Below are 13423 nucleotides of genomic sequence, written 5' to 3' on the forward strand. Positions count from 1 at the left end.
ACAGGGACAGTGACCTTGGAGACACTCAGGGTTAGTAAGTGGGGTTTGAACCTGTGACTCTGCGTCTTACCCACTAGGCTATTAACCCCATTATTTATTCAGTTCAAACAGAAATCTGTAAAATCTTAATGGAGGAATGAAAGGCTTATATTCAGAGCTGACCAGCTGGGTAAGAAAGGCTTCTTGATCCAGCTTGATTATTCGAAAAAAATAATAATAAGAGCTGAATGTGTGATTAAAGTCTGACTGACCACCTATCAGGAGTCATAAAGCTAAAATATCTGTATATATTTTAAATACATTGGTTGCCTAATGAAGATGGTAGAGTTTACTTTGCTACAAATGGGAAGGCTTTGAAAATGATGTGTGAAATCGCCATTATTTTACATATTAACAATATAATATTCATCATCTCCAATGGTGTATATTTTTTCAGATGTTGTGAGTACAAAATAATATTTATGAAGGGATGCACCTTTACAGGATTTTTTGCAAACAAACAGTTCTGAAGAACTACAATACGGGGCAGAGGTTGGCCTACTGGGTAAGGAAACGGGCCTGTGATCAGAAGGTTCCTGAGGTGCCACTGAGCACCGTCCCCACACACTGCTCCCCGGGCGTCTGTCATGGCTCCTCACTGCTCAACAAAGGAGATGGGTTAACACATTTTGTTGTGTCACGGTGTGCTGTGCTGCAGTGAATCACAATCACTTTCACTTTCACATTAAAGACAATATTAATTAAATATCAAAGAAGGAAGTCTTTTCAGCTAAAGCATTCACAGCGAGTGAGGATATTAAATTACGGCATGGAGCATATTAAGAATACTGAATACCCTATAATCACACAGCTGTGAGAACTGACAATGAAAGCTCTTTTTAAACAATCAGCATTAAATTTCCATTCTATCACATGTATTATAGTTTGAGAATAAAGGGATTCTCTAATTAATACTTTCTATTTACTGTAATTATATTATATAAAATATATTATTATAATATATATGAATGAATGTGTATTAATGAGTTTTGGGTGAAGCCAAAGGAAGAAGGAAAATACAATTTATTGTCGCTATTCATTCAAGCACTTCAAGGAAGTTATTGGACCCCATCACCGGCTTGGCAAACTGGTTGTACAGTTCATGAAAGCTGGACAAGCAGGATTACTTACTTAACCATGTCTGGCCAACTGAAACAAAGCAGGATAAAATGCACAGATGAATTTGAATAGTTTGTAAATGATACATGTAATTTGAGTTAATGATCAGAGCAGCACTGTTTCATGTCAGTGACTAAAATGTTAAAATGCATTTTCATCACATCGGCAACAGTGTCCACTTCCACTGGTGCAAAAAGCATCAAAAATATTTTATTGGCACACCACTGAAAAGCAACTTTTATTAATCCTTAGTAAAAACATTAATTAATGTGCTCAGCAACATAATATGGGCCTCAAGACCACACAGGCAACATGTTATCCATGAGCTGAGTAGAGTTCAATTCATGTATGCAATTCATTCATATGCAAAACATATCAGAGCAGCAGTGACGTAACATAAAAATAAAAGGCCTGACAGGGTTATTTTGACTCAACGAATGGCCAACTTATTTTATTTGACTTTCAGCTGATTTCTGGCCAGGCTCACATTGTTCAGAAGGCACACAGGTGTGAGCTTTAATGACATTTTAGCCTTGTTCACCCTAAAGCTCCTTCAGCCATTTTCAGATACCTGTATCTTTGCAACACACCCTGATTCCTACAGTCATTTATCATGTACCCAAATTAGATAAAGACATGTGTCATTTTTTCAATGTTGACCAGTCTCCCAAAAGTTTTGCCTGTCAAGTATGATAATATATTGATATTAGAAAAATGTACTTGTTAGGTCATTAAATATAATTTATTTCTGTATCAATAGACTCAAGGAGAACAAATATTCTGAATTTGTGTGTGCTTAAACCTTCATAGTGCAGCATTTCACAACCAGATCTCCTGATTGTAGTAACTGAGTTAATGCAGGAGCCAGTTAATCAAAAGTTTAATCCTTTGACTAGTTCTCAAATTAAATACATTGGTTTGCCAAGGACAATGTCAGGGTTTACTTTAACAGTTTTCATGGTCACTGACAAAAATCCTTATTTAAAGCCCAATGTTGGACATTTCCATTATTTCAAAATTTGCAGTGCATACACTGAAATAGACTAATATAAATAATTTTCTGATATATTTCGCCAAATTCTTTGAATACAACAAATAATGTAAAGGAAGCCGGATACAAGTATGGTTATTTCACTGGAAGTAGATCCTGTTTATGGGAGTTTGCTGATTAATCGCAAGGCTTTAAACTTACTCCTGTCTTGGTGAACCTCAGTATTCTGTCCATCCTATCAGTAATAAGAAGACATGTCTGAATAGTCAGGCTGAAGAGATGATAGCCTTTGAGGACTCACAAAAAGCTCTTCATGAAAAAACAATAAGCAATTTTACAATAGTTTCTGGGATGAGTGTTCATGAACCAACCAAGATGAGACTTTACTGCTAGAATTACATATGGACCTGTTCTGAATTCTACAGAAATCAGTACGGGTTGAGCTAGGGGGTGTCATATATCTTGTATAATTACTGTAACTGTAAGATGGGGTAATGGATATTGACTGCATTGATAACCTTTTAAATAATGATGATTGTTATTGTTTATTATATCTCAGTAGAATTAGTCTTGTGAATCATATGTGAATTCACAGTCCAGTTGTGAGTCATAACAATATTTGAATCTATTATGAAAGTCTCTAAACCTGGTAAGGATTCTGTGTGCCGCTAGGTGGCGATCTAGCTCTCAAGATCAAGGTGGGAACAAACACAGTCTGATTCAAGCTCAGTTCTTGGGTCATATCAGTTGTGGTGGATCCAGGAAGGAACTTCAGTGCAATTGGTGGAGAGAACCTGCTGAAGATGCTTCTGGATGGAGTATGGAACAGGAATCTTGCTGCACTGTTTTCTTGTGACTGAAATTATAACCTGTAGGGTGGTAGTAGCCTAGTTAGTAACACACTTGACCATGAACCAGAAGACCGAGGTTCAAACCCCACTTACTAGCATTGTGTCCCTGAGCAAGACACTTAACCCTGAGTGTCTACAGGGAGACTGTCCCTGTAACTACTGATTTTATTGGATTGTATTGGATAAGTGCATCTGATAAATGCAGTAAATGTAATTACCTGTATTTTTGGTTGCCATCTATTTCATGTTATGAATATTTCTATCAGCAATTTAATAAGAAAAGGTCAATTACCTTTCATTCCATGCATCTTCTACTCTAAAGCCATTTTTATCTTCTACTTTCTTATAGTAAAATAAAGAGTTCACCTTTACCAGGGTAACTGTATCATAATTGCTAAAAGAAAGTTTGTTTGATAGGACATGTATTTAGTATTCTGATTTGTTTGTATTTAGCCTAAATGTGGGTTTAATGAATTTCATGCACTCTATTGTCACTAGTCAAGCAATTTGATAAACCAGTACTGGCAATGTAGCCCAACACTTGCTTGGCCTGGTGAACTAGTTGTTCTGCTTGGACGTATCCAAACAAGGAACAGGGCGGATCCTGTTCACATCCTGCTTCTGTGGTAGGACTCACAAGCAGAACACTGTGACTGGTAGAATCCGGTCTTCATCCTCTCTTATGATGACTTACAAGAGGAAGACTGATGCTAGGAAATGAATGCTTAAATCTACCAATATACTGATATTTACTTGTTTACTTAAGCTTAAAAAAAATTAAAACCACACTAAACATTTCACACCAACATGAGTCCAAATATTTAATTACTTGTAATGATGTTCCATTGTTATCTCCATATGACAATAAAACCTGAAGGTTGGACAAACATCACAGCAAACCAGGTGACTTTCAGTAAACTGAACTTTTTATTTTGTGCCATGGTAAATGCTCTTTATGTATTCTATCCTGGCTTCCAGGCCATAAATAACACTTTCATTGCCATACTGACCCGCAGGTAACCCTTGTCTAGGTAATCTGTCTAGATAATAAGCAGGAGACTTTACAGGCACCTTATAGCACAGGTTGCACAAGTGCAGCTCTCTGTTTGCTAAGGGCCAGTGCTGTTTGCCCTTGTGCTCCAACTCATTTAAACATATCAAGGGTGAGAGATCACTCTCCCAGCCCTGAATATGTTTCTGACTGCACACTTCAATAAACCTGTGATCTCTCAGTAGTTGTGCTTGTAATTGTCCAGATATCCAGAACAAAACAAAATGAAACAATTAGAAAAAAAAAACAAAAAAACAAAAAACACGAAATTGATAAGTTTCTGATCTATGCGTTCAAATCAAATCTTTACATTGCAAAACGGCAATAAAGACATAAAGGTAACTGACTAGATGAATGCTCCAGGGTTGGATCTGGGGTCCTTCAGGTTCCTGTATCTGTATGCCAGCCAAACCCCAAGGACCTACAAAGAGACATGGAAAACAATGAAATAATTCATTCACAAACCGCACATTTGAATGTGTTTAAAAATACTGACAACACAAAAATAGCTTTTAATTCCATTATAGCATATGTGAAAACCAACTGAAGAAATATTGGATGAATCAAGAACAGACCATACTGACCTCTGTGAAGCTGAAAAAAAGGCTGATTCCTCCCACAAACCGCAGAGCGTCCTCAGCATATACTTGAATTTTTACCCCACATGGTTCACAGTTATGGGTTTTGAAACATACCTGCAATCATTGTACAGCACTGTGAGTATTATAAGGGAAGTTTCTCCTTTTTCACAAGTTTCTTTTAAGTGTGTCTCAATTTTTGGAATTGTTAACGTGAATCTCTAGAACACATGAGTGTATACTGGTAGAGAGTGATGTATTGCACATATGGACGTCAGTTTAAACCAGTTAGCAAATCAATGAAAGTCAAGTGATTGTCATTGTGAGGCACACAACAAAATGTGTCCTCTGCTTTTAACCCATCACCCTTAGTGGGAAGTGGGCAGTCATGAACATGCTGTTAAATTGATGCTGTGAACACCTTCCCATTTCCTGACCAACCACACCTATGTTTAATGGTGAAAATGAAAGCATTTCCACCCATACTATGCAACGAGAACCTGGGATTGGGACAAAACTGCTGCATTCTCATTTGAAGGTCACCAAAATAATTGTTAAGAAAAAAAGACATAGTAAATCTTACAGCATCACAAGTGGCATTGACATCAAAAGTGTAGAAGCCACAGCAGTCGAGTGTCCTCTCCACATCTTTCTGAGTGCTCTCCGAGTTATTCCATCCAATCTCCAAAAGACGTTCCTACAGAGTGGATCAGTAAGATGTACTCAATTCAGTTCAGTTAATCATGATATGCCTCACTAATGGACGAAAGCTCCTACCTGTTGATCGTCGTTGATAGCAAGGCATGCCGAGCCCACAGAGAACTGCACCACAAATATCGTGAAGAGAATCAACATATACTTGTACTTAGTTAAGAAAGTCACCGTGGACAACTGATAACAGCAAAGATCCAAGGTACATGGCACTCCATGGTGGTTTACAGCTTTGTTGTAATAAAGGAAATGAAAAAGGATACAAAGAAGAGCAGGACCTGGTGATGCTTTATTGCTCCACAAAGACCTATCAAGGCTACAAAGAAAAGGAAGATGCCCACTCCAACCACCCCTCCTACCACACGGAAACTAGAGACTAATCCAAACCATTTACCCCAGGCTGCTCCTCCCATCATAAGCAAGCTCACCATCTGAGGACAGAAAAGATGAAACAGACTTAAGAGCGGTTTTCTCAAAAAGAGTCACGGTTTGTAGAATCAGAATCAAAAATCTTTATTTGTGTGTGTGTGTGTGTGTGTGTGTGTATATATATATATATATATATATATATATATATACACACACATCTCATTTTAAAAGATTTCATATGATTTGAAGAAAAAAAAAACCTCTTGATATCTAGAAATCTGATTGGGCGCTCCCTTCTTTACACACATAACGTCATTGTTTAATGAAAATAAGGAAATGCTGCAATCAATGCTTTCTTTTTTATTTATACATGTTAACATTTCTTTCTGAACATTGACAGTCTTACAGGTCATAACAAACTGAACACAGAGACAAGACACATCTAGGAATGTGCAGACGGGACAATACAACAGACCACAACAACACAGCAGAACACCATCACCCTGACTGTACGAAGACGGAAAATAAATGAAGCAGCTTGGATGTAAATAGTCTAATGTTGCATTAGGGCTGTGAAATGTGGAATAAAATTCATAGTGTGATATAAATAAAACCATAGACACGGTATATATTGAGGTATATCATTTGAAAGGGTAACAAAGGCGCTGCAGCAGGAAGTTGTATAATAAACATGTCTGAACTTCACTGGATATTCTCTTACCCATACACACACACACACACACACACACACACACAAATTAAATTCCAGCAAGAATGAGCGTCGAGCGTACGGCTCACCAGAATATTCCAATGTACGCACGCACAGCCTTATATCTAGAGCCGGTCATTTATACATGCTTTAATATAACGTTATTCATGGCGAAATCTTATCAGTATCACAGACTTTGCTTTTAAGACTTAATCGCTTGTGGCTGGCCGACGGTCTTTTCCCTTAATTTCAAAGTCTATTCCATTCGTACACGCTGCTGTTCTCTAGCTGATCGGTCTGTTCGGCCTGACGTCATTTTCGGTGACCGTGACGTCACGACTTTACAGTTGTTCTCCCCCTGCTTTTGTATACTTGCGACTGTTGTACAGAATATTAAGCAGCCAGATCACCATTATTGTTTACTCGCTTTAAAACATTTTGGTTTTAAAACAACGAAATATAAAACACAGATAAGACAATTGCAATATTTAATTATTTGATGGAACACATTCTTAGTTGTTCATTACACTTACAGTGTAGTTATTTAGCGCTTTTATCTATGTTGTATCAGCACCTACTTCAAACATTGCATGCAAATGTAGACAGTTTCAGCCCTCAAAGTAACTAAGTGCTAACTAACTAAATGCTACTCAAAACAAGAAACTGTAAAAGTGCATTTTAAAATATACACGTGCTAATAATCCTTCATTTTTACTACTACCATTACTGCTAAGGCCACTACGACGTATAATAAAAATGCAACAGAATCAACCACAGCGAAGCAATTATTCTATTACAAATAATTGAGCGAAACTGAACTTACTACATAGCCGATATTGAGCGCACAGAGCGAGTTCTTCGAGCAGGTAAACCCTCCACACGCCATCGCTGACGCGTTCACGCCGCACTCGGCCGCAGTAAAGACGGGGACGGCGGCGGAGGAACCGCCTCTGCCGCCCGGAGGAGGGCGTGCTGCGAGTGATAAACACACCAGCCGACGTGACCAAGCCGACGTGCTGAGGACAAAAACCGCGCACTTTCCACATAGTCGTGTTTGCGTGGGTTTTAAATGACGTTTCTACAGTTTCACGGACAAAACAACCGACCGACGTACAATCGATGAATCATTTTGAAAGTTCTAGATTTCGGACTTTTCTAAATACCGGAATTAAGTAGGGGAAATTGGGTCAGAAAAAGCATAAAACGCTGAAAAGCTTAATTTTTATACTGCATGCAAATCGCATGTTTTTTTCGTCTCAAGACATATATCTAAACGCGGTGAACCAACGCACAGGAGGTTTCTGCGAGATGTTTACAGCCGCCCCCCTCGCGATGCGCAAGTCATGGTACGGTCCAGAGAGCTGCTCAGTGCGGCGGCTGCTAGCTCGCAGGGAATAAATCCGACTAGCGCTCCGTCCCCCGGCCAGGTGCGCGTCGGCGACATGTCCGCTCCGAAGAAAGGGGACCTCTCGGATACGGAGAAGGAGTTGCTGAATGCCATCTCTGCAGGTGTTTTACTCTCACGGTCGAATTAATGGATACGGATGTGGCCGATGCGTGTGGTTTAGCCCTTGCTAGCCTGGCACTCAACGCAGACGCCGGCCACGCAGTGCAGCTTGCTTAAACAGATCTGGAAATCCTGGCGCGTAAAAAGAACATTTTCCGTCTGGGGCGGAGGCAGAGTCGGGAGTTTTTTGTTCTCCGGCACAGTACGACGCCGTAACTTGCAGTGAGCGAGTGGTGATGCTTATTGGATTAAAAGTGGTCCAGCTTTAGTAGGCGGGTCACGGGTCTCGCGTCTTGGCTGCCTGTGTGATGTGTGGAAGCGGCGTTTTGTATTTTTTTTTTTTTTCATTGTAATTTTTCCCACAGGGAATGTTCAGGAGGCGTCGCGAGTGCTGGGATGCAGAGATGTACGAGTCAACTGTTTGGATGAGGTATGGCGGTGCAATGCGAAATGATTGCCTCCGTGCATTTTACAGTGAAATGCCATGAATAGTCATTGCAAGAGCGCACAAGGCAAAGTGTGGGCTGCCTGCCTTGGTGCCATAACGCAGCCTGGGCCAGAACGGTACCAGTTCTCCAGTATTGCTCTATTTTAATGAATACGGCTGAGGTCCAAAAGTGACATTTCATGGGAAATTGTGATATTTACATCAAATAAAAGTGCTTGATCAGCTCTTTTATTGGCCAAAATGACACCAATGAAGCAAAAACCAAGTGGTGTCAAAATGTGAATGAAAAGTGTGAATGTTTGAAATGTAACTATGTTGAAAAACAGTTATTGAATTAAATACTGCTTATTACATATACTATCGTCCATGTGTTGAAGCAATGAAGTACATGCCAAACGTACATAACTCCACATGTGTTCATTCATAGTTTTGATGCCTTCAGTGAGAATCTACCAATGTAAATGGTCATGAAAACACATTGAGAAGGTGTCCAAACTTTTGGCCTGTACTGTAAATTAGTCAGAAAATGTGCCATATAGAAGAGACACTGCCTCTGAAAATACCTCTTTGATTTTTATTTCCACGTATATGCGGACGTGATTCGCACTCAGAGTTTGTCTGCGATTATCGGCCGGTGCGTTGTAGCTCGCCATGCTGCAAGCCGGCATTGTTGAGTCGGCTTTGAGAAGGGGCAGCTGCACTGAGCAGCTCGAGTGCTACTCCGCTTCAGATGCTTCGGACGGGTCTGGTACTCGTAACGCAGCTGCAGCCCGGAGAGTGTCTGTGTGACGGATGAAGAGCACTCGACTGTTTAGACATTAAGCGTGTGGCTTGCAGTGTTTCTGTTAGCAGTTATATTCGTTTATTATTGTTTTTAAGTATGGGATGACCCCACTGATGCACGCGGCGTATAAAGGCAAAGCAGACATGTGCAGACTCCTCCTCCAGCACGGGGCCGACGTCAACTGCAACAAACACGAACACGGCTACACCGCGCTCATGTTTGCTGGCCTGTCAGGTGCGTTGTTGGTGGGGGGAAGTATAGTAGTATCATCCTGATTATATTTTCCGCAAGCGTACTTATTCCGGCTTCTCTCTGTAGGAAAGACCGACATCACTTGGATGATGCTTGATGCCGGGGCAGAGACGGACGCGGTCAACTCTGTGGGTCGGACTGCAGCGCAGATGGCTGCTTTTGTTGGTATGGGTTCATTACAGTGTATTCACGCACACTACAATTTGGTTCAGTCCACCTGTAGCTGGAAGGGGGTAAAAGAGGGTAAGGAAAATGTACTATACCATAAAAAATGTATTTAGAAATGACGGTCTTGTAACTTGTGGTGAGTGTAAAAATGCCATGTTCGTTTGAAAAGGCCGCTTATATTTGTTCCGAACAGCATTATCGATAGGCATGCATGCTATTGATATTATCTGAAGACACCTTCAGACTTCAGGGGTATAAATTAAATCTAAACCGGAAGTACCCAAGTAAAAAATTTATTCTTTTTTTTTAAATTTCCTGTAGGACAACACGACTGTGTCACAGTCATCAACAATTTCTTTTCTCGCAAAAAACTGGACTATTACACCAAACCCCAAGGGTTGGAGACGGAGCCTAAGCTGCCTACAAAGCTATCTGGCCCACTACACAAGATCATCATGAGCACCAATCTCAACCCAGTCAAGGTATTTTCCTGTGGCCAACCGACTGTATAAATAAATAAGCCTCAGTGATTCCTTGCAGTGTTATCTTCACTTAGATGGTGATGCTGGTCATGGACAACCCTCTGTTGGTGGACACCGAGGCTCTGGAGAAGTGCAGGCGCGTGATGGAGCTGATCTGTGAGAAGTGCGTGAAGCAGCAGGACATGAACGAGGTCCTGGCCATGAAGATGCACTACATCAGCTGCATCCTGCAGAAGTGCAGCACCTTCCTCAAGGACCGAGAGGACAAGCTGGATGGACTTATAAAATGGTGCACCTTTTTGTGTACATTTTAGTTATAGATGCTGTAGTTCTTGTCAGTAGGCCTAAAAACTTTTTCAATCCCCAGCCTGTTGAAAGGCAGAGATGAGGATGGGTTTCCCGTGTACCAGGAGAAGTTCATTCGGGAGTGTATCCGGAAGTTTCCCTACTGTGATGCAACACTACTGCAGCAGCTCGTGAGAAGTATAGCACCGGTGGAAATAGTAAGCGATGATCATTTTTGCATATTACGTCATGTTTTGCTTCTTTTACATTGTCAAATAAAAATTTGTTCTTTCTGTCCCTTTAGGGTAATGACCCCACGGCGATCTCCGTGCTCACTCAGGCCATCACTGGACAGGTGGGATTCATGGACGCCGAGTTCTGCACGACGTGTGGAGAGAAGGGAGCGGAGAAGAGATGCTCCATCTGTAAAATGGTAAAAGCAGTGGGTGGCAGTGTACCGGGATTTGCAGTCTAGTTTCAGGGCACGTCACTTAATACGGTGTAGTACACGATCATAACAGAAATTGACAGGCACAAGTTCATAACTGTTGGAATGTTATTGAACACCAAAAAATTATAGACTATAATGTGTCAATCAATTATTTGGCCGTTATGTCGTCATAAAGGGGAAAGGTTACCTCCCGTTTCACTGCTTTGTCTGCCCAGAGAAATTCCCACCCCTCCACCAATCGACATGGCTTCCAAGAGTTCAAAGCATTGCAGTTGCTTGGTGATTGGATGTAAAAATGAGCTCAAATATATTTTTTTGGTTCAGTCATGCGAGACTCTGAAGAACCAGCGGGTTTGTTTGTTTTTTTTTTTTCTGGAATAAACGGCGACCCTACTTCCTGTCTGTCATGATTGGTGAATAGTGTTGATTTATGTCGTTTCCGCGAATGCCCCCTTAACATCTATAGGCCGCTCTCCTCCTCATCCCGTCTCTCTTCTCCTCATTTTCATTTAAAGCTACAGACCCCGACACGGTGCGTCGTGGGGAAATCTCATTGTGGGACTGGATCAAAGTGGCTGTAACTCTGCACTACAGCTTAATTTCGGACCGATATACATGCCAAAAAATTATTTCATATCATGGGACCTTTAAGTCTGAAGCTTGCTATAATATTGAGAAATACTACAGAGAGAAGTGTTTGACAGCAACACAAGCACTTCCTATTCACTTTGGGTGGGGTAATGTTGTGCACCGGCAGATAGAATTGTGTGTCTGTTGCTTGCCATACCCTGTTACAGAAAATTACAAAATTCCAGCACAGAGCAAGCCCCAGCCAATCAAATCCATTCATGGATGTGTTTTAATATTTAAAATGAATCACAGCATTTAACAGGATAAAATACCATAATTAGCCATTACATATGAAACTGCATTTTCAGTTGTGATTTACATTTATCCCTTATCCGATGTTCCATTCAGGAATGATCAGTAATGAACTCAGCCCAGCTCTGTTCTAAATCGGTTTGCCAGCCATTCTTAAAACACTCTCTGGCCTCATAAATAGTCAGTGTCTGCATGAAAAGTTTTTGGATTGGAACCAACGTTACTCTGGTTTCTTCAGGTGATCTACTGTAACCAAGCCTGCCAGAAGCTGCACTGGTTTACCCATAAAAAGGCTTGCAAGCAGCTGCAGGAGCAGCGAGAGAAGCATGAAGCTGAAGCAGCAAAGAGGCGAGAGAAGCAGACTAAAGGTATTCCTTTTAAACCAGATGTGGAATTCTTTAATCATGTTTCATTAATAATTCGATTTTTCTGGTGCCGGCCAATGTTATTGTTACTAGTGTGGGAAAAAATACGAATTTTTAGCAGCTAAATAATGTATGTTTATAATTTGCAGCCCATTCGATGCATTGAGCCCTGTCTCAGCGTTTGTAGTACCTGACGTCAGCGCAAAATAATTGTTATTTTTGATTAGCAGAGGAGGCTCAGTCGATGGAGGAGACTGTTGCCGCAGTGGAGAATCTCTCGGTGGAGCAGAGTGAAGAGGTCAGTGGTAGTGTTGCCACCACCCCAGACAACCCTGATGACCCTCCAGCATCTCACCTCAGTCCCGCCTCCTCAGTCACCGCAGACTAAACCAGAACCTGCTGGCCAATCGAACCCTACCACCACGCCAGAACTTGAAACTGGCTGAATGCTGCGGCAGAGCACACGAAAGTGACCCGCGTTGCACTCTGGGAGGAATAGGACCTGTACTAGAACAGCAAGGCCTTCGGTACCGTGGGGTCCAGGGGAAAAATGGGCCAGTTTTAGAGACTGGGAGGAGGGAAATTCGCCACCAAAGCGCATTGCAACATAAATGCACATTTTTTTTGTATGCATACACAAAACAGGTGTATGCTCTTATTGTATTATTTAAATGTCCTTTTAAACCTAGATATTTTGCCTTATGATATACAACCAATGAGTTGATGTAGATTGAATAAGGCCCAGATTTACTTGTATCAGATGGATTATCTAGAATTAACTTAATGTAGCTACAGTAAATTTACATTGCCCTCTATATGTGTTGGTCACATTCGCGTGACATTAAGAAATATGACAATTGTAAAGATCAGTATAATTTGTCTTCTGTGCTGTGGGAAAAAAATCTGCATCTTCCACATCTTGGACAATTAAATGTCAGTGCTTTATAATTTGGTTTGCAGTTCTCCTGTTTATTTATGATGTGGCTTTCTAATAATATGTTTCAATACAACACTGCTGCAGAATGTGAACCTTCGGGGCATTTGCAATAGAGATACTGTTAAAAAGAAATGTATAGTTAAAACAAAGTTACATGATCTTTAATGATGAGTTTAAATGATCCAGAATGAACAAGTGGCGTGTTTGGTAGCTGCCGATCATCAGATGCCTCCCATCTCGAAAACATCCATAAAGATCGCATTCAGAGTTGTCAGAAATAATTCTACACAAACAAAAAGTACTGTTTGTCTTCAAGATACAGAAACTACCAAGCAGTTTGTTCCTCTTTTGTCTATTAACACTTATGAACAAGACTTGCACTAGTTTGATAATTGCACCCAAATATGGGGCAGTGGTGGTCTAGTGGGTAAGGAAACAGACCCG

At 40.8% G+C, this 13423-nt stretch overlaps 2 protein-coding genes across 4 annotated transcripts; one reads left to right on the plus strand and one right to left on the minus strand.

The window, feature by feature from the left end:
* Positions 1 to 1044: 1044 nt before the first annotated feature.
* tspan13a (tetraspanin 13a) lies at positions 1045 to 7550 on the minus strand. Of its 2 annotated transcripts, XM_028981423.1 has the most exons (7): positions 7242 to 7550; positions 5604 to 5771; positions 5407 to 5487; positions 5213 to 5326; positions 4636 to 4746; positions 4399 to 4472; positions 1045 to 3018 (listed from the first exon to the last, which is right to left on the minus strand). In XM_028981423.1, coding segments are annotated over exons 1-7 (612 nt in total). In that variant the 5' UTR covers positions 7305 to 7550; the 3' UTR covers positions 1045 to 3017. The 2 variants fall into 2 exon arrangements, with proteins under 2 accessions (XP_028837256.1, XP_028837255.1); XM_028981422.1 differs by lacking the exon at positions 1045 to 3018 and having other exon boundaries at positions 3909 to 4472.
* Positions 7399 to 12994, plus strand: ankmy2a (ankyrin repeat and MYND domain containing 2a). 2 transcript variants are annotated; one of them, XM_028981420.1, is made up of 10 exons: positions 7399 to 7927; positions 8291 to 8355; positions 9253 to 9391; positions 9476 to 9574; positions 9899 to 10059; positions 10134 to 10348; positions 10427 to 10562; positions 10649 to 10777; positions 11916 to 12045; positions 12270 to 12994. In XM_028981420.1, the coding sequence occupies exons 1-10, from the start codon at positions 7762 to 7764 to the stop codon at positions 12428 to 12430; spliced, it is 1401 nt and encodes a 466-aa protein (XP_028837253.1). In that variant the 5' UTR covers positions 7399 to 7761; the 3' UTR covers positions 12431 to 12994. The 2 variants fall into 2 exon arrangements, with proteins under 2 accessions (XP_028837253.1, XP_028837254.1); XM_028981421.1 differs by having other exon boundaries at positions 12273 to 12994.
* The last annotated feature ends 429 nt before the right edge of the window (positions 12995 to 13423 follow it).

Source organism: Denticeps clupeoides, chromosome 5 (genome assembly GCF_900700375.1).
Source record: "Denticeps clupeoides chromosome 5, fDenClu1.1, whole genome shotgun sequence".
Classification (NCBI taxonomy): domain Eukaryota; kingdom Metazoa; phylum Chordata; class Actinopteri; order Clupeiformes; family Denticipitidae; genus Denticeps; species Denticeps clupeoides.

Bases quoted from the DNA above. Each gene is read 5' to 3' on its own strand.
- tspan13a (XM_028981423.1), bottom strand. From the start codon at position 7,304: ATGGCGTGTGGAGGGTTTACCTGCTCGAAGAACTCGCTCTGTGCGCTC. The intron at 5,488-5,603 runs GTATCCTTTTTC...ACTAAGTACAAG, and splicing joins ACCAGGTCCTGCTCTTCTTT to TATATGTTGATTCTCTTCAC. The intron at 5,327-5,406 runs GTAGGAGCTTTC...TCCACTCTGTAG, and splicing joins CTATCAACGACGATCAACAG to GAACGTCTTTTGGAGATTGG.
- ankmy2a (XM_028981420.1), top strand. From the start codon at position 7,762: ATGGTACGGTCCAGAGAGCTGCTCAGTGCGGCGGCTGCTAGCTCGCAG. The intron at 10,060-10,133 runs GTATTTTCCTGT...ATCTTCACTTAG, and splicing joins CCAATCTCAACCCAGTCAAG to ATGGTGATGCTGGTCATGGA. The intron at 10,563-10,648 runs GTAAGCGATGAT...CTGTCCCTTTAG, and splicing joins GTATAGCACCGGTGGAAATA to GGTAATGACCCCACGGCGAT.